This window comes from Lissotriton vulgaris, chromosome 4_1, assembly GCF_964263255.1.
Source record: "Lissotriton vulgaris chromosome 4_1, aLisVul1.2, whole genome shotgun sequence".
NCBI lineage: Eukaryota > Metazoa > Chordata > Amphibia > Caudata > Salamandridae > Lissotriton > Lissotriton vulgaris.
Window position 1 is genome coordinate 699836975 of NC_141691.1, and position 22716 is coordinate 699859690.

Consider the following 22716-nt stretch of genomic DNA (forward strand, 5'->3'; position numbering starts at 1 on the left):
TTATTTAATGCATCATTATTTATGTCTTTGTGTGTTTACCTTTCCAAGAGGTCAAAATGCTCAAATAATGAGGACATGGCTTGTTACTAACGATTGGGAACGGCTGCATTGCCTGGTGTGTATTTGCATAATGGCCTCATAAATACGCTTTTTTTGTCTTTGTATGAACAGGAACAGGTAAATGAATTCTTATCGGAACTAACAAAATATTTTTTTTTCCTCAGGGCGATAAGGGAAAGAGAGGACCGGTAGGAAAAACTGGAGCTGAGGTAGGTACCTAGAACAAAATGTTTGAGAATTTACATAATCAGAATAAGGTCTTCCAGAGAAGAATGGTGTTAGTCCCGGAGATGATGAAGGTCGAAAAAAAATCTGTTTAGAGAAAATCTTGAAAACATATTTTCACGGTTTGAGGAATAACCCTGTCATTAAGCTAAAAAGACTTAAATTGGTTTCAATTTGAAATATGAAATTTGTAATGCACTGTAACAAGTGATTTAAACCACGTGTACTGGAGGTTGCATAGAACGTATGAGGTTACAGGAAAATGGTAATGAGTAAAACTAAACAGGACTATCAGCCCTTATGCGAAGTCAACAACATGGTGTCTATGAACATCCTTTTCTTAAGTCCGGATCATTGTCACCCCAGCTTGCTGAGAGTTAGACCCGACGCATGCGCCCAGTATTAACCACGTATATGCCATTAATGAACATAGTAGTGCAGGTGTCTGATGGTGACTATTCAAAAGAGGACAGCTAATGCTTTTTCAATTGCCCCAAAACTACACTTCTTGGAAATGGCTTGTATTTCATTGGATCACTGTAACGTCAAAGAGGACACTATATTGACGTCACAGCATGGCCATCTGGAACACCTCCCACTCAATACTCTGCTGCTAGAAGTTACTGGGAGAAGGTATCCAACCCCTGCTCTTCCTCTCATTTAGTTTTTTCTTGGGTTATCTACTCATTTTGACCAGCACTTCAATGGCCAAGAAGCAGTTAAATTTGATTTTCATATTTGTTTGCTGTAATTTGTTCTCTAGCTCATTGAAACTGAGTTCTGGTGTCTCTGATAATTGTTTAGTCATACCTGAGCTCAACTAAGGAACCCTGCTTTATAATCTTGTGTCAAATGTCTACTGTGGCCAACTGTTCAAAATGTACCTTTCAAATTGTTTTTTTAAAATGGTTGATGTAGAGAAGTATCCAGCAAAAAGGTTTTTAGCAGAAAACTGCTAAAGTGGCTTTTTTGAGGATTTATCCCTAAAATCCTTCAATAGCGCCTTCTCCAAATTTTTTTAAATTGCAAACTTTGTGACCTTCATTCAAAATGCGTAGTTTAAAAAAAACATCAACAATTGTGAAGGACAACCTATTTCAGGTTTGCACACTCATGCATAAATAAAACTCGGTGATAAACTCTGAGTTGACAGTGCATACATATGGCTGTATATGCAAAAAGGAACTGGGATCTAAGCTTCAGAAAATATCATTTATGTTCTCTTCTTTTCCCAAACAGGGTGATTTGGGAGACAGAGGCGATAAAGGATTTGTAAGTCTTTTTCATTGCATGCCATGTTTGCATTTGTTTTGCTGCAATTCATCACCAATAGTGTGAAAGAGAGCATGATTAAATTGATAGGTTATTCCTTTGTGAACCCATATCTCTATAAAACCTGCTATCCTGGTGGTAAAAAGCTTTCTTTGAATGACTGAATGGTGCCTAAACTGAGGAATGTGTCTGGTGTGACAATGCCATGTCCTCTGTAAGGAACACCACTTGATTCACCTCCACCATCCACATCGTGGTGTTCCAGCTGCAACCCACCCACGCTGCCAGTGGAGAGTGTCTCAAAGTTTAAGCGACTAACGTTTCAGCATTGCAAAGATGAATTTGTGTGTTTCGATGTTGGCTGCTCTGAAGTTTAATCTAACTGCCTGCAATCTTTCTAAACCTGTAGCAAGGACCACGTGGCAATCCAGGCCCACCTGGTCCAAAGGGCAGAATAGGTGTCCCTGGTCTACCAGGACCAAGGGGTTTCTCCGGCTCCAGTGGAGAAGATGGAAAAAGTGGTCCTCCTGGCCCAAAAGGACTTCCAGGACCGGAGGTAGGTCTTTCCTCGTTCATTATGTGCATTTTTTTTTTACTGTTGTGGATTTCTTGCCTAACTTAGTGATGCATCTTTGTAAACCTATATTTAGATTCTATGCGCTACAGATCCACTCACATGTTCTTCCACATCATCCAAGCCGAGCTCATGGAGTGGGCATGCTTCCATAAATTCCACTAAAGGATGGGTCACTTTATGGAAGCTTTTCAATAGACATATGTTGTTAGAATATTTCCAAGTGAACTCCTCTACATGTTCCACTCATCCTTAAGAGATGAAAACTCCAATTACAACAGGGTGTAGTATGGAGTTGATCTTAGAAGCCAAATATTACATGCCTAGCAAACTGCATTTGATCTGCATTTACAACAGGGTGTAGTATGGAGTTGATCTTAGAAGCCAAATATTACATGCCTAGCAAACTGCATTTGATCTGCATTTACAACAGGGTGAAGTATGGAGTTGATCTTAGAAGCCAAATATTACATGCCTAGGCTAGCAAACTGCATTTGATCTGCATTTACAACTGGGTGTAATATGGAGTTGATCTTAGAAGCCAAATATTGTATGCCTAGCAAACTGCATTTGATCTGCATTTACAACAGGGTGTAGTATGGAGTTGATCTTTAAAGCCAAATATTACATGCCTAGCAAACTGCATTTGATCTGCATTTACAACAGGGTGTTGTATGGAGTTGATCTTAGATGCCAAATATTACATGCCTAGCAAACTGCATTTGATCTGCATTTACAACAGGGTGTTGTATGGAGTTGATCTTAGATGCCAAATATTACTTGCCTAGCAAACTGCATTTGATCTCCTTTCTGTGAAATATACTAATCATTTGACAAAGCCGAAACAAATGCACCATAGCTGCCAAATGTTGCCAAAAATAAAGTGACTGCAGCCTGGAACAAATAGCTGACCACAATTGGACCAGCTCAAATATCCCTTATATTTATGAAGTTGCAAATCTGTATTTCAGGGTGCTGGGTTGCAGGATGAGCAGGTGTATGAATTGTGCCGCCGGATGATCATTGAGCAAATGTCTCAGTATGCCGCCAGTATCCGACAGAAATGTGCCAGCGCCTGCCCTACCGCCAACAGGACACTGATTGGGCCTCCTGGGCCTCGAGGGGCACTGGGAGCTACTGGGAAGAAGGTAAGAAATTTGTGATGGTACATTGCCGCTGCTGCTCCTCAAGAGCCAAGGCCCTTCAATGTCCAGCTGAACAGACCTATTAGCTATCTCACGTGCCACAAAAGATCAGCAGCCTTCATGCTTGCATATTTTCTGTAATCATCAATATTATGATGTGTCATGCTGGATTCTTCTGTTGGCAGAGGCATATCCATAGATATGGAACTAAAGAATGGAAAATATTGAACATACAGGCCTCGCGACCAAACTAACACTAATAGTATTGGTGTAAATCATTTGACAACCTTTATTCCATTTAAGCCTTTAGGTCAACCACTCGATGCCAGGCCTACCATTGCCCCCAAAAAGCTCACTTCTTGATGGTTTGGCAATCTGTCTGGATCAGGAAAACTACATTACTGCAGAAAAAGCACAGCCAATTTTTGTCCTGTGAATTTGTTCGGCTGTTGACGTCAGTTTATCATTGCGTGTGCTGATCTGAATAGTAAACTACCCTGCTACCTTCCATTCCACAATTAGTATTAACAGACCATTGTATTAAATACTCATGTTCTGTTGCATTGAAATTATAGGTACAGTTCATGAACATTTACAGTTCCTCAGAAAAATGTTCAAATCTGTTTGGAAGATGTGAGTAGAAAACATGTCAGTGTGAGTGTGCTTGCCCTTAGTTTTTCATGTATTATCAATTAACATTGTGAGCTTTAAGCCCATAAATATATATATTTGTTTTAAAATGTAGCCCTTTCCCGGTGCTGTGTTGTTGAAATCTGTGGGTACCAAGTGCCAGATGTACAATTAATTGATTTCCAAAAAGCGGCCGCAAATTGCGTACCGACCTATGTACTATTAGATCAGTTTGTACAATCACTATTCAGAGTGAGCCAACTTTCGACCTACCTCAAAACTATTGAAGACATAGGTCGAAAATTGCTACTCACTCTGATTGGACGCCACCCCAGGGATGGTGGCCTGCTGGAATCAGCAGATCATCATGCCTGCTCCTGCATTTAAATAAGGTATTCATTCTTATAAATGCAGCCTGTGTTCCTTAAAGGAAACAGAGCTCAATTTAAAAATGTAAAAAGCATTGTTAAGTAGTTTGCAGTGATCTCTTACACTCCCCACTCCCAAACAAATTTCTTTTTAGGTTAAAAAAGGGGAAGAGGTCCCAATGAGGTCCCTTTCTAGGAGTGACTAACTATCCCTTTGAGAAATCGGTCGTCTATTAATGGCTTGAGAGTGAAATTTCGGTTGCGAAGCATTGATACATAGAAATCTGAATAGACGTTTGGAAGGGACGCCCTAAACACTCCCTTTCCAGAAAGCACTTCTGAACCAATGTTGCTGTTTGGTGGCACTTGCCGAATCACAGAAGGGGTAAACTCATACTAAAACAATTTAGCGGTCGCAGCCCCTGTGATTAGTGAATGGTAAGCTTTGCAGACATTCCTCTGTTGTACTATTTTCTAATGAAAGATTGAAATCTAAATTTTTGCAACTAAGGGGAAAACATACGTGTTTATATTACTTACTACATCGTCTTAATTTACATATTATTATTGATGCAATAAATTCTTTTACTGTGCGTCAGTTATGGAAAAACAGCATCATGCAATATTTCTCAGGGTTTAACTAATTCTAAGCAAAACACCCATACAAGTTAACAATAAGCAGGGATAAAATGTTTTTATTAATTAAGCATACAATAGAACGGGCAAGAGACACATCATATACACTGGATATTATAACAAATATTGGCAATGTAATAGGTCTTGCATTTGTGAGAGTTGGGACTATTGGCGTTGTAAATGACCAGGGGCCATATGTATCAACATCCATATTTGCGAATCTCAAATAGCGATTTTTTAGAAATCGCTATTTGAGATTTGCAAATTGGTATGTATGTAGAAAATCGCATTTTTTCTGTGATTTCTTAAAATTCCGTAATTGCGATTAGCAAATTGCGAATCGCAATCAAGGAATAATTTCCCATTCATTCCTATGGGCCAGGAGGCCCATAGGAATGAATGGAAAGGTATTCTCAATTTCAGATTCGCAATTTGAGAATCGCAAATTGAGAATAATTTTAAGGGTGCAAGGAGGTCCAAAGGACACCCTGTTGCACCCCTGAAATTAGCATTGGTGCACATGTGGCACACATACATGCCCTAAGGGGATGTATGTGCTTCACATTGCACTTTGAAAAATGCAAAAAAGTGCATTTTTCAAGGAATTCGCAAATTACCACCACCTTGAAGTTGGTGGTAATTTGCGATTCCTTAAGGCCAATTTGCATTTTTGTAATGCTTCTTGCATTGCATTTAAGGAATCGCAAAATGTGCGATTCCTTAAATGCAATTCCCTATTTTGCACTCAATTTTGCTACATACATACCATTTAGCGAAAATGAGTTTGCAAACACCGAAATTCTGCGAATTTTGGCGTTGCGAACCCATTTTAGCTTCATGCATATGGCCCCAAGTCTTTTACCTACGTGTTTTAGTTTAGGGTGGAGTGGATGAATGTGGAGTGGGTGTGTAGTGAAATTATGTGGGTTGAATTGGTATTGTTAGTTATGGAATTGTGCTTGGTGGAGTGGATTTGTGTAGTGGAATTATGTGGCATTGTGTGCATTGAAATTGAGTGGATAGTAATTATGTAGGATTGAATGTACTGGAATTATGTGGAGTGGGATTGTGTGTCATGGAGTGTATTTATTTGGAATAATATTTAGTGCTTTGGAGTGGAGTTTAATTATGAGGTGTGCTGTGGTATTTTGTGGCATGATTGGATGTATGTGGTGTGTTTAGTTGTGTTGTTGAGTTGAATTATGCGAATTATTGTACAATTATTAGGTGTGAAATGGAAATGTGAAGAGTTAAATTGTGTGGCGTGGGAGTGGGTGGCGTTGAGTGAAATTCTGCTGATTGGAATTATGTGGCATGGTGTAGAGTGTATTTGTGTGGATTGTGTTACCAAGTTTAAAATTATAAAAACATAATTCAAAAGAAAGTGAGACTTTAATTGTGCACACATTCACAAAATTAAAACACAATGCTTGCACCAAAAACTGTTGGAAACACACAAACGTCTATTCAATTTCACCTCTAAGCAAGGAGGAGCTGCAAACAATACATGCACGTTCAGGATGAGCAGGAAAAAAATTGTTCCAAGATCAAACACTTCAGGACACCAGTGGAAGCTTACCAGCAGTTAGGCATTGCTCTCTGGACATTAACAAACAACAAGCATTGGCAAAGCTATTTGTTTTCGCCTATGGAAGAGGTATTGTCTTTTCAAATGTCTTTTAGCCATAATATACAGTGCATGGCTGTGCAGCATGGCTAAAAGTAAAGTTTGGAAAAAAAGCGATATGACGTGGCCAGCACTGGGTGGAATGGGCAAGCAAGGACAGGAGTAGGGGGTGGGAGTGACACAAAGTTCTTGGAGGCAATCAGTTTTTCTGGCAGGTGAACAGAAGTAAAACAGGTAACTGGATGGGATGGGGTAAGCAGCAATGTACAGCAGGATGGGTTAGATAGCCAGCTAACACATGCACTCTTTTGTGGTGCTACAACTTAATGAAAAAGTAGTTCCGAAAGCTTGAGCAGTAGAATGTCACTCTGTAAGGAAGCATTTTTTGGCTCACTCTCCGGTGAAGGGTCAAACACATGAAGCGAAGATGAAGCTGGTACACACTGACCAAAGAGAAGCAAGGACATTAGAGTGATGATAAAGCCAACAAATGCTAAGCAATGGGCAACCTCTAAGCCCTTTAGTTGTTCTTCTAGGCAGCAGACTTGCTCAGAGAAAGTGTAACAATACAGACTTGCAAATACATCTTTGTAGCCTGGAGGTGTCTGTTCACATTTTTTATTTTATTTAGGATTTCATCTTTCTGAATTCGATAATTGGACTATAACCCATAATACTTGCAGTTCAATTATGATACTGCAGGGCATGGGGGAATGTTTTATATTATAGCACGCTCTGAGTGTAGTGATTCCATATGATCTGAAACACACCATGACTTCTCTAAGGAAGCAGATGTAGGGACACGGGTGTCAATGGTGATAAAAGTAAGCTTCTGCAAGCCTTCAAATGGAGCTGCCATATTTGGCACAGGACATGAGAAAATATATCAAATGAGCAGTAGTCACCACCTATAGCACCTAGGCTCTCAGTTCTTAACTAAGCGCTATTTACGAAGCATACACAGCGGCACACATAGCTTACGTTGTGAGCTTGTGGCAAAGCACAGGCTGCAGAGCAGAACCAGGGCTTTGTTTGCATTAGTTGCTTGGACCTGAAAATGCAATAAATGCACTTTTTTTATGAGCCCTGTCACAAACTTCCTTTAGAATCCTGCCAATATTTTCTTTCTTTATTTAAGGAACTAAAAAGTGAGGGGGTGGGGTGCCATTGAGAACGGGAGCAGTAAACAGCTGTCAAAGCCAGAATAGGCTGTAGCCATTGAGGGGGTTAATTGGTGTGAGAGCAAGTATTTTGGGGAGCATGTGGGCTTCAGCAGCTTATACAAAGGTAAGACCTGATGGGGTGGGAGAAGCAACCTGAAATAAGCAATTTTGCAAACAAATAGAACACCAGGTATAAAAGCTGAAGTCTGCTCCCCAGTGCCTTATGAGCCACTTTATACCATGTTTGTGGAAGCAATGAGTGACTGTTTTTATGACGGAAATTATTTTATGAAAGTATTCCAGATGCAGCCTAAGAGCATGTTAAAAAAACATAAACAGCAAATAGCAGACAACGTGGCTCCTTGCAGATACCAGGAGCCTGACAGGGAGGTGTTTAACTGGGGGCTCTTTTTATGCGTGTCTGGTTAAGAGCAGCCCCGCTGTACTGCTCACATCTGCTTTTTAAGCTGGGCTCTAATCGTGAGGAGTTACTCACTGTCTTAATTGGGCTAAAAAAAGAAGGTAAACAGAAGAATGCTGAATTTGAATTTACAAGCTCCCTTTATGTGTGAGGCTGAACAGGCACTCATTTTCGATCGGCATTGTCAAAAGGTAAACAAGCACCACGAGGGAGGAGGGAGGGGTGTTGGTGGTAATTAAAGCAGGGCAGAGGGTGGGATAGAGAGGGAGGGGGGTGGGCAAGCAAGCAAAAACAGCTGGGAGGGGCGTGGAGGATGAAGGGAACCAACACAAGCAATGAAGCAGCAATGGCAGGGATGAATTAGGGACTGCAGAGACATGCAGAAAGTTTTTTTTTTTTATTATTTTTTTTTATGTTCAAAATGATTTTATTGAATTTTGACAGAGGAAAAAACATAGAATGCGTACAAAAAATTGATAATAGAAGTCATTAAATTACATAAAGCGAATAATCACAGTCAAAAATAAGCATTCATAATAATATCACATCACTTAAAAAACTAACGTCAATGAAAGGATAACAAAAAATGTAAGGGAAGAAGGAAGGGAAGGAAGGAAGGGAAGAGGGAAATATACAATTCATGTCAGAATAAATAAACCAAATAGAGTTACAAAATATTAATTACAAACTTAATATAGTAATCAATAAATAGTATAATAACATCAGAAAAACAGAAGTCATAACCTTATATATGAATCTATAGGTGACCAAAAAGATTGAAAATGCAAAGAATTATGATGAACACCTTGTAAAGATAATTGAGCACCTCTTCTTGTAAAGATAATCCAAGACCACCAAGCATTAACTGAGAGAGAAGTAGCATCCTTCCAACAAAAAGTAATTGATTTGAATGCAGCTGATATTAGAAAATTAAATAACTTAGCTTCAGCATCTTCAAGAGGAGTAATTAAGGCAATCGATTTACATATTAACAATTTATAAGAAAGCAAATCAGAAATAGGCAAAATTTTCAATATAACATTCCATACTTCGGACCAAAATTTCATAATAATAGGACAATCAAATAACATGTGACGTAAAGAACCAGGATGTAAATTACAATGCCAACATAGGTTGGACGGTAATAATTTAGCTTTAAATAAACGTAACGGCGTCCATAAAGAATTAAACAAAATATAAGCATTGGTTTGATAAAGTGAAACTGGTAACCAACCAGAAATACTATTAGTCCAAATCAATGACCATGAATCAGTTGACAGGGAAATGGAGAGTTCATTATTCCAAAAAGTGGAAATAGCATCAACGTTGGAACCTAGTGAATTAGTAATTTTTTTTATAAAACACAGAAACTGCCTTTGGGGAAACAGAGACCGTATTGATGTAAATTAAAAAATCAGCTGAAGATGCAGACGGAATGCCGTCCGGGAAAGAATCTAAAATGGAATTACATAAAAATTGATATTTTAACAAATCTGATATAGGCAAATTGAATTTTAATTGAAGTAGAGTAAAAGGAATAAATGCACCATCTAAGAAAACATCTTTAAGAAAGAAAATACCTTTAGCAATCCATGAAGACCAAAAAGAAACATTTCTGTTCAATTTTATTAGAGCACTATGCCATAAAGACAAATGCACCGTGGAGAGTAGGGGTAATGCAAAATTAGAGTCCAAATCGTTAAAAATTAATCTGGAAGATTTGAGTATAGACGAAGAATGTACAATCTTAGAGGTGGGAGACATAGTAATTTTGAGTGGAAATTGAGTAGGTATCATTGCAAGAGAATACAATATTTTTGGGGCAATAGTCATTTTAATAGACTCCATTCTTCCCCACCAGGAGAGATGAAGGGGAGACCACTTGGAGGTCTTTTGTTTAATATAATCAAGAATGGAATCATAATTCAATTTTAAGGTCGCTGGCAAGGAGGACGAAAATAATATACCCAAGTATTTTAACTTATTTTTCTGCCAAACAATGTCTTTTGAAGGTAACATATCAGGAGTACAAAGCATATTTAAAGGGAATAATTCAGTTTACGTAACATTTAATTTATAGCCAGATACAGTTGAATATTGAGAAATAATATCAAGCAAAAATGGAACAGACGATGCAGGATTACTAATAAACAATAACACATCATCAGCATATGCCAAAGTTTTTACGGTAACATTTTTAATAGTAACACCTTGAATATTTTCAGATTGACGAATGAAATTAAGAAAAGGTTCAATTCCCAGTAAAAACAAAAGAAGGGATAAGGGATAAGGGATAAGGGACAACCCTGACGTGTACCTCTAAAAAGGGAAAATTGGCTAGAAATCTGACCATTAATAAATAAGCGAGCAGTGGGAGCGTAGTATAAAGCAGAAATCATACGAATAAAGGATGGGCAAAAATCAAAAGACAATAAGGTTTTAAATAAAAACTGCCAATGGATTTTATCAAAAGCTTTTTCCGCATCTAAAGCCATAACACCAGCAGGGACAAGGAGAGCGGGACTTTTGTTCAATAACATGCAGTAAAGTTCTAGTGTTATTAGCAGAATATCTATTTTTCATAAAACCAGCTTGGTCAGAGTGTATAATAGAATGAAGAACAGGGGCTAGTCTAGAAGCAAGGATTTTAGCATATAATTTACAGTCTTGATTAATCAAAGAAATAGGACGGTAATTAGAGACAAGGGTAGGGTCTTTACCAGGTTTGGGTAGTACAATAATTAAGGCTTCTGAAAAAGAGCCCGAAATGGTATCTGAGGAACAAACGTGAGAAAAAATCTGGTGCAAATAAGGTAATAGATGATTTTGAAATTGTTTATAAAATTCGGCAGGGATGCCATCAGGACCAGGAGATTTATTTTTTGGAAGGGATTTAATAGCAGCCAATATTTCATTAGTAGTGATAGGGAAATCCAACTCAAGTTTATTGGAGGGAGAGATATGAGGTAAATTAGAATAATTTAAAAAGGCATCAATTAGAGAATCATCACAAAAATCTGGCTTATTATACAAGGTAGAATAAAAATTTAAAAATTCTTGCACAATATCATTGTGAGAAAGTGTGATTTTACCTTGAGGACCTTGAATAGAGGTAATCTGTGTTTTATCCCTTTTAATACGTAAATAATTAGCAAGGAGCTTACCAGACCTATTAGAGTCAGACCTATTAGAGTTGAAACGGAATCTAGCATTAGAATTAGTAAGCTGGATCCCAGCCCTAGTACTGAGAATAGCATTAAATTCATATCTCAGCTTTTGTAATTTGAGTTTATATTGGGGATCACTGGAAGTTATAAATAAACGTTCAAAATGAGCTATTTGTTTCTCTAAGGATATGATATCAGAATTACATTTCTTATTCTCATGTGCCATAATGGAAATTGTAGAACCTCTGATATAAGCCTTAAAAGCATCCCATCGATTAATAACAGAAGTAGAATTCTCCGGATTAAAAGTAAAATAATCCTGAATCGCTTGCAATAATTTAGGTTTATGAGTATCATTAAGGACAATATCAATATTCATGCGCCATCTAGATTGCTTAACAAAAGGAGATTAAACATTTAAAACAAAAGAAATCAGGGCATGGTCAGATACATCAATAGTACCAATGGTTGGATTATTTGCCAATTGAATGAGAGAGGGGGAAAGCAAAAAATAATCAATTCTGGAGTGGGAGTTGTGAGGGTTGAAAAAAAAAGAAAATTCCTTAGCAGTGGGATGATGCAGTCTCCAAATATCAGCTAACTTGGTAGTATGAAGAAAAGTCTTAAAGGCATGAAAAATCTTAGAAGGTCGAAACCTAGAGGTAGATAATCTATCTAATAAGGGGTCCGCAAAAACATTGAAATCACCCCCAAAAATCAAGGGAACTTTGCCTAACTTTAAAACTTCTGTTGTAACAGTAGCCCAAAAAACAGAGTCATCTGCAGTAGGGCCGTAAACATTAAATAAAAAGAAAATAGAATCATGAATTTTGACTTTAACTATAATGTATCTGCCATCAGTATCCGAAATCTTGTTAAGAATTTGACAGTGCAGTCTCTTAGCAAAGAAAATAGCAACCCCATTCTTTTTACCGTTAGCAGGTGAAGAGATAATATAATCCACCCATTTTTTGTTCATATATTGTAACACTTTATCGTCAACATGTGTTTCCTGAACAAAACAAATGCCAGCTTTACAACAACCTAAATAATCTAAATAAAATTTACGCTTTACTGGATGCCTTAAACCTTTTACATTTAGAGAAACAAACTTAATATTATGAGTATTAGCCATTAAGATTTAAGAAGAAAGAAAGAAAGAAAGGAATCAGAACAAGAAGAAGGAAGAAGAAGACAGGCGAAAAGAGTAACTCTATGCAGAAAAAAGGAAGGGAAGAAACAAAAAAAATAGAGAAAGGAACAAACAAGAAACATGAATAGAGACAAAGAAACGCACACACGTTCCTCAAGCATGGCCATTAACCGTTGGAGCCCACGGAGAAAATTATGCAGAGGTAAGACACAGGATGTCAGACGCCATCATTTCAAGAGTTAGGGTCTTGAGTATCCATAGATGGAGGAGCCTGCTGATCAAGAAATGAGCGAAGATCTTCTGGGCGCTGAAAGGATTTGGATACATTATCTTTCCACACACGCATTGTAGAAGGGTCAAAAAGACCATACTTGAAACCAAGGCTTCTCAACTGCGGACGAAGGGAAGAAAATTCTTTACAAATAGCCACAGTTTCTCTAGCAAAGTCCTGGTGAATAAAGATTTTGGTACCATTCACCAACAATGACGGAATTTCTCTGGCAGCTTTGCGAATTAGAACCAAATGATGATGGCGCAGTACCTTAAATATCATTTGCCGCGGCCTAGTATGCCGAGGGTTCCGATGAGATGGGACTCTATGGGCTTTGTCAATCTCAAATTTTTTGGAAAACTTAATATTCAAGAGACCCGGCAGAAGAGATTCCAGATAGAGTCTGCAGTTAGTCCCCTCAACATCTTCAGGTAAATTAAAAATGCGTAGATTATATTGTCTATTGCGATTTTCCATGTCCAACAGTTGGGAATGCATTGGAGCAATGCTGGCCATTAAAGGAGTAAAAGCGTCCAACTTATTTTTATTGTCTTGAATTTTAATGACATTGTCAGAAACCTTCATTGAAATGGAAGCCATGTCTTTCCGAACATTTTTTACTTCTGAGGCAATAGTATCAGTGTTTAGACGCAAAGCCTTAATTTCTTCCAAAATGAGTGCAAGAGAAGGTTCTGAAGACTCCACCAACTTGGATTTAGTTGGAGGAGGAGAGACCTGCTGCTTTCTTTTATTAGTAGTGGATTGTTTGGAATCCATTCTGAGGTGAAAAAATATTCACTATCACACAGGAATATTGAAATAACGAATAAACACCTCAAAAAGTGACAGAAATGACGTAATTAGGAGGAAAAACGTCAAAAATGTCTCCAAAACAACAGGTGCAGCAGCTAAACTAAGCTGTAGGCGTGGCTAGGCCCAAGCCAGGCCCTGTCATAGATTTTACTCCGCCCCCTAGGCAGTCAAAACCGGCAGTACCTTGAAGGGAAGCTGGGAGCAGGAACCATGAAGTAAGCAGAAGCACTTCCGTCTAGGAAATTCAACAGAAAACGACTTCCCAGGTGAGGAGCAACATAGGGAGGCAAGCGCCGGTAATTTTGCCGACTTTCTGTGCCTAATTCGTCGTAAAAGAAGATTTGCAGGCTGAGGTGCTCACGGAGCTCCGGTGGCGGCGGCCATCTTGGTTGACGCGCTCGCGCGTCTCCATGCAGAAAGTTATTAACAACATAAACATGCCTCGTGCGATAAGCATTATTTTAAAAGGCTTGGGTCTCTGCGAACCATGAACCACTGAACGGCTTGTAAAAACACAGCTCTCTTATGGAGTTTTCAAACAGAAATAACCTGGGTCACCTTTTTGAGCGTTGCCAGTCTGGTTGCAGTTGTCCCCATTGCAATAATGCATGCTGCTAAGGTAGAGAGCCTGCGCCTGGATGCAGCTGAAGTTCTACCCTTTGGGGCATATTATCAAGGGGGTTTATCTCCGCTTTTTTGGCTTTAAAAGCCAAGAAAGCGGAGATAAAATTATCTCCCTATTACCTAGCTGTCGCTAACACCAGTTAGCGACAGCTAGTAGGAGATAGCGACCATCTTGGGCCCCACTTTGCATGTCAGTGATATTTATCACTAATGACATGCAAAGTGGGCGTGCCAAGATGTTAGCGACTGAAAACAGTCGCTAACCTCGCTATCTCCTATTACCAACTTTTGGAGATATTCGCGCTAAGCGCGAATATCTCCAAAAGCTAACACCTGCCCTGAGCAGTTGTTAGCCATGTTATCCAATGGGAGGTGGATAACATGGCTAAGAGCATTAGCTCGGTAATGCATGAATATCGCTGACTTTTCAGCGATATTCATGCTTTGCGGCGATTTTTATCGCATTTGCGTTAAACTTTGGTAATACCAAGGTTTATTTGCGGTAAAAATCGCCGCAGCTCAGCGGTAACTTTTTGTCTCTAACCAAGCAATAGCGATAATTATCGCTATTGCTTGGTAATATGCCCCTTTGTTTCCAGGCCACAGCGAGTACCCACAGTAGAGCATGGAAAGAGAAATTGGACAAGCCACCAGCACAACTATTAGCAGCCGATAAATGGACAGAAAATTTGGAATGGCAAAGATCAGATGTGTTAATTACCGGAAAACCGAAAAACCTCTGAGGCCTCATTTATGAGAAATGACGCATCGCTGCGTGAAAGCAGCGATGCGTCACTTCTCAGTGCGCACTCCTTGCGACATTCCTGATGCGTCATATTTAATGTATGAGGCATCATGTCGCAAGGAGTTACAGATACGTCAGTATTTCTGACGTATCTGTAAGCGCAAAAGTGACACATTGCTGGAGTGTGTCACAAAAGTGACGCAACTCCAGCAATGCGTCCTTTCACGTGGGGCAAGCCCCATGTGAAAGCGCCTGCGTCAGTCTTACGCCTGCTGTGAGGCAGGCGCAAGATTTTGACGCAACGGTGTCCTAAAAGTGACGCAGTGAAATCTCATAGATTTCACTGCGTCACTTTTACGACCCTTCCTGGCGTCAATACGTCCCCCTTGCATACATTATACCTGACGAAGGTATAATGTGGCGCAGGGGTTTACAAAGTGACGCATCTACCTAGATCCTGATGTCTGCGATGGGACCCCGCACCAATGGCGGGCGGTCCCAAACCCTGAAAGGATGGCGGGCAGACAAAGTCTGCCGGCCATCCTAATGACCCGCTAAGTGTACTTTGGACCGAGCAGAGCATAGCTCAGAGGGCCACCATGTGTTTTGCAGTGTCAACAGAGTGCACAGTCCTCAATGTCGATTTGACTTTTGTAATTTGTAGTCCTGGATTTACGTCCAGAATCAAAGGTACAAGACACAGAATGCAAAGAAAGGGGTATGGTCGAGCTAATCACTCACACCTGACCTTGGGTCAGTTGCAGGAGTCCGGGGAGCAGGCAGTTGGAGTGTCCGTGGCTCTGCAGTAAGTGTATCTGCAGAGAGCAGACAACCACTGGTGTCCTTCGGTCTTAAGCACATGTATCTGCAGGGATACCTATCATCAGAAGAGAGGGGCTGGAGGGGGCGAGGATCGGCTGAAAACACGAGTGGTTGCTGAAAACAAAAACAAGCATTTACAATGCAACGGTTTCGCCTTTGCAAAAGTTAGAGCTATTGGCATTGTAAATGACAACATTTTTATTTATGTGTTGGTTTTGAAAACAGATAAATAAATGGCATTGTCATTTACAATGTCAATAGCTTAATCTCTCGCAAATGCCACACACACACACCCACAGAGAGCCCCCCCCACACAGAGCCCCCCCACACACACAGAGCCCCCCACACACACACCCACACAGAGCCCCCCACACACACACCCACACAGAGCCCGCCCACACACCCACAGACCCCCCCCACACACCCACATTCCCACACAGAGCCCCCCCACACACCCACACAAACCCGCCCCACACACTGTGAGCCACCCCACACACCCACACAGAGCCCCCACACACACTGCGAGCCCCCCCCACACACTGCAAGCCCCCCCACACCCTGCGAGCCCCCCCACTCACTGCTAGCCCCCCCACACACTGCGAGTACCCTACCTTTTTTAGTCTCCTGTTTATTTTTTGAAACGTTCTATTGAGTCATCCTCTCCCTAAAGATCATTTCCCCTTGATCCTCTACCTTCAGTCAGAAACAGCTCGTTTTTCCAACACTGAAATACGTCAAGAACCCATCAGTCACTTATCTCAATTCTTCTGCCAGGAACCGCAGTAACATCCCCACAACAGACCAAATTCCTCCCCCCACTCTTTTTCAGCGTCAATTTTTCAATTGGGAACAACTGCCAAGTCCTTTGTTGCCAAGCCTCTGATCTTGGCACTATGCCCTCCAACCAGAAGGGCACAATCACTTGTTTGCTGCTGGAAGGAGCAGCGCCACCTGCTTCCTATTGTTAGAATGAGCAGGAAGTGATATGGGATTGGCTACCGAGGGAGACCTGGTGTTATTTTAAAAGCCTCAAACCGAGAAGTCAAACTCTGTGGAAAAAGTATGTGAACACCTCCAAAAGTGCTGTGGCCAGGATAGGAGTCCCTTACACATGCTCTAAGCACACCGATGCTAGACTGCCTGCACCCTGACATGCCACACTCAGGCCCTCCTCCGCAATTTCACTTTGCATTATGGAACACCTACCAGCTAGCACGTGGTATTGGGAGTATGAAGTCACTGGGTGGGGACATCCCTGGGCTGGGGGGCTTAACTGTAAAGAAGGACTCTAGGGGACGGCTGCCATGGTCACAGATGTGCCTCTATTTCCCCAGGCCCACAAAACTTCTAAAGAATCTTAATAATGGGCCCTCGGCTGTTCTGAAGCAGGTCCCACCAAACATGACCGCCCTTGCTACGTACTTGGGTGAATCCGGACACAACCTGGTACTCCGTTGCCACACTGTTCCACCACCCAGCCTACATCCAGGATCATTGGAACTATGCAACTGCTAGCTGGAGCTCTTTCTGCACTAGCCACATAATCCATCTACTGCTGCAGAATTTGCAGATTACGAAAAAAAACTCTTTCGCGCTCTAACGGATCAAAAGTTACTAAAAACGTTGTCAAGGGTGCTGGTGCTGAGGGGGAAACCCCTTGGTCCAGATAGCGGTAACATGCGTAAAAGTACAAAATAATAAAGTAATACTGCCACAAGTACCGCATAATTTACCTTTGCCTGCCACATTTGTTCAACCCTGCTTCATAATTTGCTCCTCCTTGCATCATAATTCCAGTGCTCCCGTCTTCACCTCCTGCTGTTAAAACGATTGACAGGTCAGTGTCGCAGTGTCGCAGTCAGTCACACTTCCGCCCCACCGTGGTCACCACAGAACATGCTCTGGGACCCGGCAGCCTCCCGGTCTTCGCCTCCACCTGCCGCTCCCAGGGCCGTCCGTGAGTGTCATCACCTTGGGGGCAGGGGCGGAGGCAGGTAGTGTCAGCAGGGGCGAGGGGAAGCCGGGGCTCCCTGCTGTAGTGAATTGTGCAAGGCTGAGAAGGGGGGGGGGGGGGCAGAGCAGAGAGGCCAGCCTCAAAAGAGCTCTTCAGCACGTGCGCGATGACGAAGGAGTAGGAGCATGCTGGACTGGTTTGAAAAAACACTTTCATTAGATTAACCTGAAGGTTTCAAAATATACGTACGCACGCATTAAACAAAATGGCAGTTTTTAAGGAACCAGAATGGACATCGAAAATATATGCAGATGTGCATAGAGTAATATACTGTTTACTAGCATGCATTCTCCTTTCTTACGTCAAAGTGACAGGCAGTCAGACAATAGAAAGCTCTTTTCTCATGTCAATGCTGTGTATACTACTGTAATAACACTGAAACTGACCCGGCGCTGTAAGTAATAATGTGAGGGTGGGTGAGCTTGTACAACTAGCAGCATTCATTCACCTGGACTCGGCTTCTGTGTTTTAGGGCCCACAATTATTTTCACTGGCACTGCATCATTGTGTTAATGTTTCTGTGTTCCTACCGCACAAAACGTACAGCCACATAAAGCTGCATTCACAGGGCCCGGTGAAATATGGAAAGTATTTCACGGGTCCTTATGAAATAGCGGCTTCATCACCGCCAGCCTGTAACTGCTGTGGGGCTTCACCACTGCCCTTTGCCTAATCAACATTCTATTCATGACAAGTGCACAAGTCTGCACATTCTAATTCCAATCAGGGCCCATTGTCAGCCGCAGCTCGCGCATGACAAACTCCTCCCTTCTTTAGGCGCCTTATTTTTAACCCTAGCTAAGTGAGTTTCTCCTAAAATTCTACATTCCACGCACTAGAAGACTCATTTTTTCTACAAACGAGCAGCATTCCGGACAGTATTCATCTACTGTTTATTACATATCGCGCGGTTGTAGATATACGTTCATGTATTCAAGCCTACTACCTGAAAAAATCCATGGAATATAAAAAATAAACCGGTAGTGTTTGTTACTTTCCTACACTGCCACGTCGGGGTTCTGTTGACATTTACAAATGCTGGTGGCACAGTAAACTGACAGTACACGATCACTTGGCATGCATAATACATACGCACACACATATATAGCTATTTATACACCCTTGTCCGCTCGGACCAGGAGCTGGAGATTAACCTACACGATTGCAGAGGACATAAAGTGCATACGTGTGCCTAGAGTCGCTGACCAGCTATCTAGGCACCTTTGGAGTCAGATCTGATGTAACTGCAGCGCATATGGTGAAAGCCCTGATGGGCGCCGCGCCAGGGCCTGTGTTGTTCTGCCGGAGCAGCGCCTTCTGCTGCCGAGCTGATAGCAGCTGTTCCGGGCACTGGGAGCGGGGGCTAAGCGGGGAGGGGAAGAGGGCTTTCAGTTTAAGTTTGCCAGTCTGAAGCCGGGGGATCCTTCAAGCTCAAATGTGAAACCACGAAGACCCAACCCATGTGAGCGTATCCATCCCTCTGTCGTTAACAGCCAACATTTTAGCGCCTAGTAGGAATGGAGTAATAAAGCTCAGATGGTTCATGCAGCCTCAAGTCGAAGGAGAACGAACGAGCCAGAAAATACTAACGCAACAAAATCATAGCGCAACGAATCCATAGCGCAACGAATCCATAGCGCCCTAATCATACATACCTTGCGGTTTATGGATATTATACTACTGTTGTTGCATTTATATAGCGCTTACTGCCTCATGCGAGGCGCTCTACTTTTATGCGAACACAAAGATTATCTGTATGGGCTGAGGGCGGTGTCTTTACATTTGTGCCCAGCGTGCCATGTCAGGACTATGACAGTCGTGACACGGATGTACTTCGGGCCAGGGGGCACTGCTTTTGTTTCAGTAATGTCTTTAACACACCGCAGAGAGCGGACTCTGCCGGGTTATGTCGCCAGCATCTTGGGACGGGAAGCAGAGAGGCCAGAATGGAGGGCGGTGAGTGGCTGTAAATCCAGGGAGAGAACACAATGGCCTGGAGGCACCCCTGGACACACTGGGCACCAGAGGAAGGGCCGTGCCAGGCCGCATGCCTCACTCGAAACACCGATTTCCGGGGAGTTGACCATCATCTACGCAGTGAGGAAGGAGGCCTCTGGGCCAAGCAGAGCAGCTCTTACTGTAAATCAAACTTCGGGGCAGCATTGGATGAAACCTAATCCCCACTAAACCTTTAGTACCAGTCAGGAAGGTGAAAAGGGTGGAAAATAACGAGAAATGAAAACAGTTGGCGACTTAAAGAAAAGGAAAAGAGGGGGGGGAAACAGACCGTGTCACACAGCAAAAACATCAATCCAGCTGATATATCATTTAGACCTCGGTGTATGGAAGGGGGAGGGGGCTTATTTCGTGGGCAATGCATGAGAGCAGTACGGCAGACGCAGACGCACCAGTGCCCGGAATCCCGAGAGGCCCACTGGCCCCTGAGGATTGCTGGCCTTTATTACCCGAGCAGCAATAGAAGCTCGTTTTCTTTGCTGCCCGGGGGCCCTTGACACCCCTCCCAGGGCCCTGGAGCCAAGGCAGCCGCCGCTCTTGGCTGCACTGTGTTGTACATCTGGAAGGCCACGGAGCACCGAAGGAATCAATGCGGCTTCTACGCAAGGAGTCTGGAGGGGCCCCTCTGTGCCAAGTCTGCTCCCAGCTTGCATACGGGAGGGCTGCGATGCCATGCCATGCCAGGACAGCACCTAGATCCTTGCGGGACTGCAGCGTCATTTATGCAGGAAATCTTTGGCGCTAACCGTGCCAGGGTAGCTCCCACATCGTGCGTTCCGTACAGTCTCAGATAAGGAGGGGGCATCGGTGCCAGCCAGTGCTTGGACTGCACCTTGCCCGCATCAGTTACAGAGGAGGCCTTCACTGCCTGCCCTAGAGTGGACAGCTCACTCATCCCGGCTTGCTTCATTTATACAGGGGGCTTTCCACGAGGACAGCGGATGAGCCCACAGCTTAGCGCCAAGTCCGAAAAGCATCTTTGATGGGTGTATGCACCTCACTAGCGGATGAGGCGAGGAAAAATAAAAGTCCGAACCCAGATGAGTGTCGGGAATCCCTGCCCCCCTGGCCTGGCCCCAAGCCCGGCTGCCACTTTCCCAGACAGACAGGAAATTCCAAAAGCGGCTGGTCACGAACACAGCAATTCCAGAAATATCAACGGAGCGCCGTGGGATTTCACCAGAGTCTGACCCTTTAAAGCAACATAAGGACCCTAAAATAACAAGTCAGGTCCCGGGCCGGCAGCGCGGCCTGGGGAATGACGTCACGGGGGTGTCCCGGGCCGGCAGTCAAACACAGCGTGGCCTGGGACACACGGCAACAAGGGGCGGGACTTAAAAAAAGACCGAGAAACGCCCCCGAATCGCGTTCCGACGGGGAAAGAGTGATTGACCTCCAATCTCTTCCAATGGCTAGCCTCCATTTATGGAGCTAGCCAATAGAAGAAGGGGCGGTTTCAAGTCCCCCATACTGTTCTAACATTAGATTTCACCTGCACGAACGCTGCTGCGCAGCGGACGCCAGGCGAAACCTAAAAACCAGGAGAGATGGGCTGGCGGGTAGTGGCAGGGATCTGCTGAAAACACAAGCTGCAAGCCCTTTTTTTCAGCCGATCCTATTTAGTTTGCAAGCAACTAACGAGGATCAGCTGAAAACCCAAGTGCTTACAGAGTAAACAACGATCATCTAAAAACTAGAGGGCTTGGAAACTAAACTAGTAATGCGGCATATGGAAACATCTACTGCATAATGCACATTTAAAAGTAGTTTGAAAGGGACGATAATGCTTTCTACTCCAACTTACTTCTGCTGTCAGCAAAATAAAACATCCCATTTGTAGAAGAGGAGATTTTTTTAATTGTAAGCATTTAAACAAAGCAAACACAAGATGATGATGGAGGGAGTGGTGAAACTTTTCAAACACTCACCCCCAGTCACAGATCTGGATTGAATCGATCATCGTTAAACAAAGACACACCTTTTTCCCCATCTGGAGGCATTATATTGGGAACTGCTTTCCTTACCCACGCCCGGGGAAGTTCATGGATCCTTCCTCTTCCTCCTCCCCCTCGTCCATGGCCGGGCTGCGAGCGTCAAAGGGGCAAAGGCGGGTCTGGGTTAGCTGCAGGAGCACTGACTGCAACCGAAGGAGAGGCAGCGCCGTGTGTGCTGGAGACGCGGGGGACGGAGTAATGGAGGGTGAGGGTTGGCCAAATATGAAAAAATAAAAACAAAAGGCAAACACCATGAAGCAGAAATGCAGACACCACACTAAGCCAAGAAGATGAAGCACGGCATCGTAAGCCGAACCAAAAAAGCAGCGATTGGTGCAAAAGCAACTATTTAAAAAAAGAGTTATTTGAAACAACAACATAAAGGGGCTTGCCAAAGAAGAAATAGTACCTGCATTAAACAAGCACTGGCGTTGCCAATAGGTCTCGCAGTAGGAAAGTTGGAGCTATTGGTTTTGTAAGTGACATTTTATATTTATGTTTTGTGATTTACAATGCCAATACTTTTAACTTTAGCATATGTGACACTTTTAGTATTTGTAATGTCACATGTTTTGTATTGCCTTTACTTAGATGTATTGATATTACAATTAACATTGGCTTTTAATTTTTTTAAATAATTAATACTTAAATAAAAGTGATTGTAATTTTTAATGGCAATAGCTTAAACTTTTGTAAATAACTGTTGTGAAGATTATGTTCAGTGACTAAAATCCAAGAACAGAAGTGAAATATTAACTTTTTTTGTGACATTTGCAATAAAGCTTCAAACATTGAGAGAACATATTTGAACCAGTGATGCTGTGGTAGTGCTGAGTGATGCTGTGGTAGTGCTGAGTGATGCTGTGGTGCCCCTGAGTGATGCTGTGGTGGAGCGATAGATAGATAGAGGGCGATAGATAGATAGACAGAGTGACGGCGATAGATAGATAGACAGAGTGAGGGCGATAGATAGATA

The 22716-nt window shown here is 42.4% G+C and overlaps 1 protein-coding gene across 1 annotated transcript in view; it reads left to right on the forward strand.

Annotated features, from left to right (window-relative positions):
• Positions 1 to 22716, forward strand: part of LOC147722464 (uncharacterized) — a 240545-nt gene that overhangs the window by 204546 nt on the left and 13283 nt on the right. Inside the window, exons 23-26 of the mRNA XM_086966847.1 lie at positions 225 to 269; positions 1525 to 1557; positions 1967 to 2113; positions 3103 to 3279. Coding sequence (XP_086822973.1) covers positions 225 to 269; positions 1525 to 1557; positions 1967 to 2113; positions 3103 to 3279 — 402 coding nt within the window. The remainder of the gene's footprint in view (positions 1 to 224; positions 270 to 1524; positions 1558 to 1966; positions 2114 to 3102; positions 3280 to 22716) is intronic.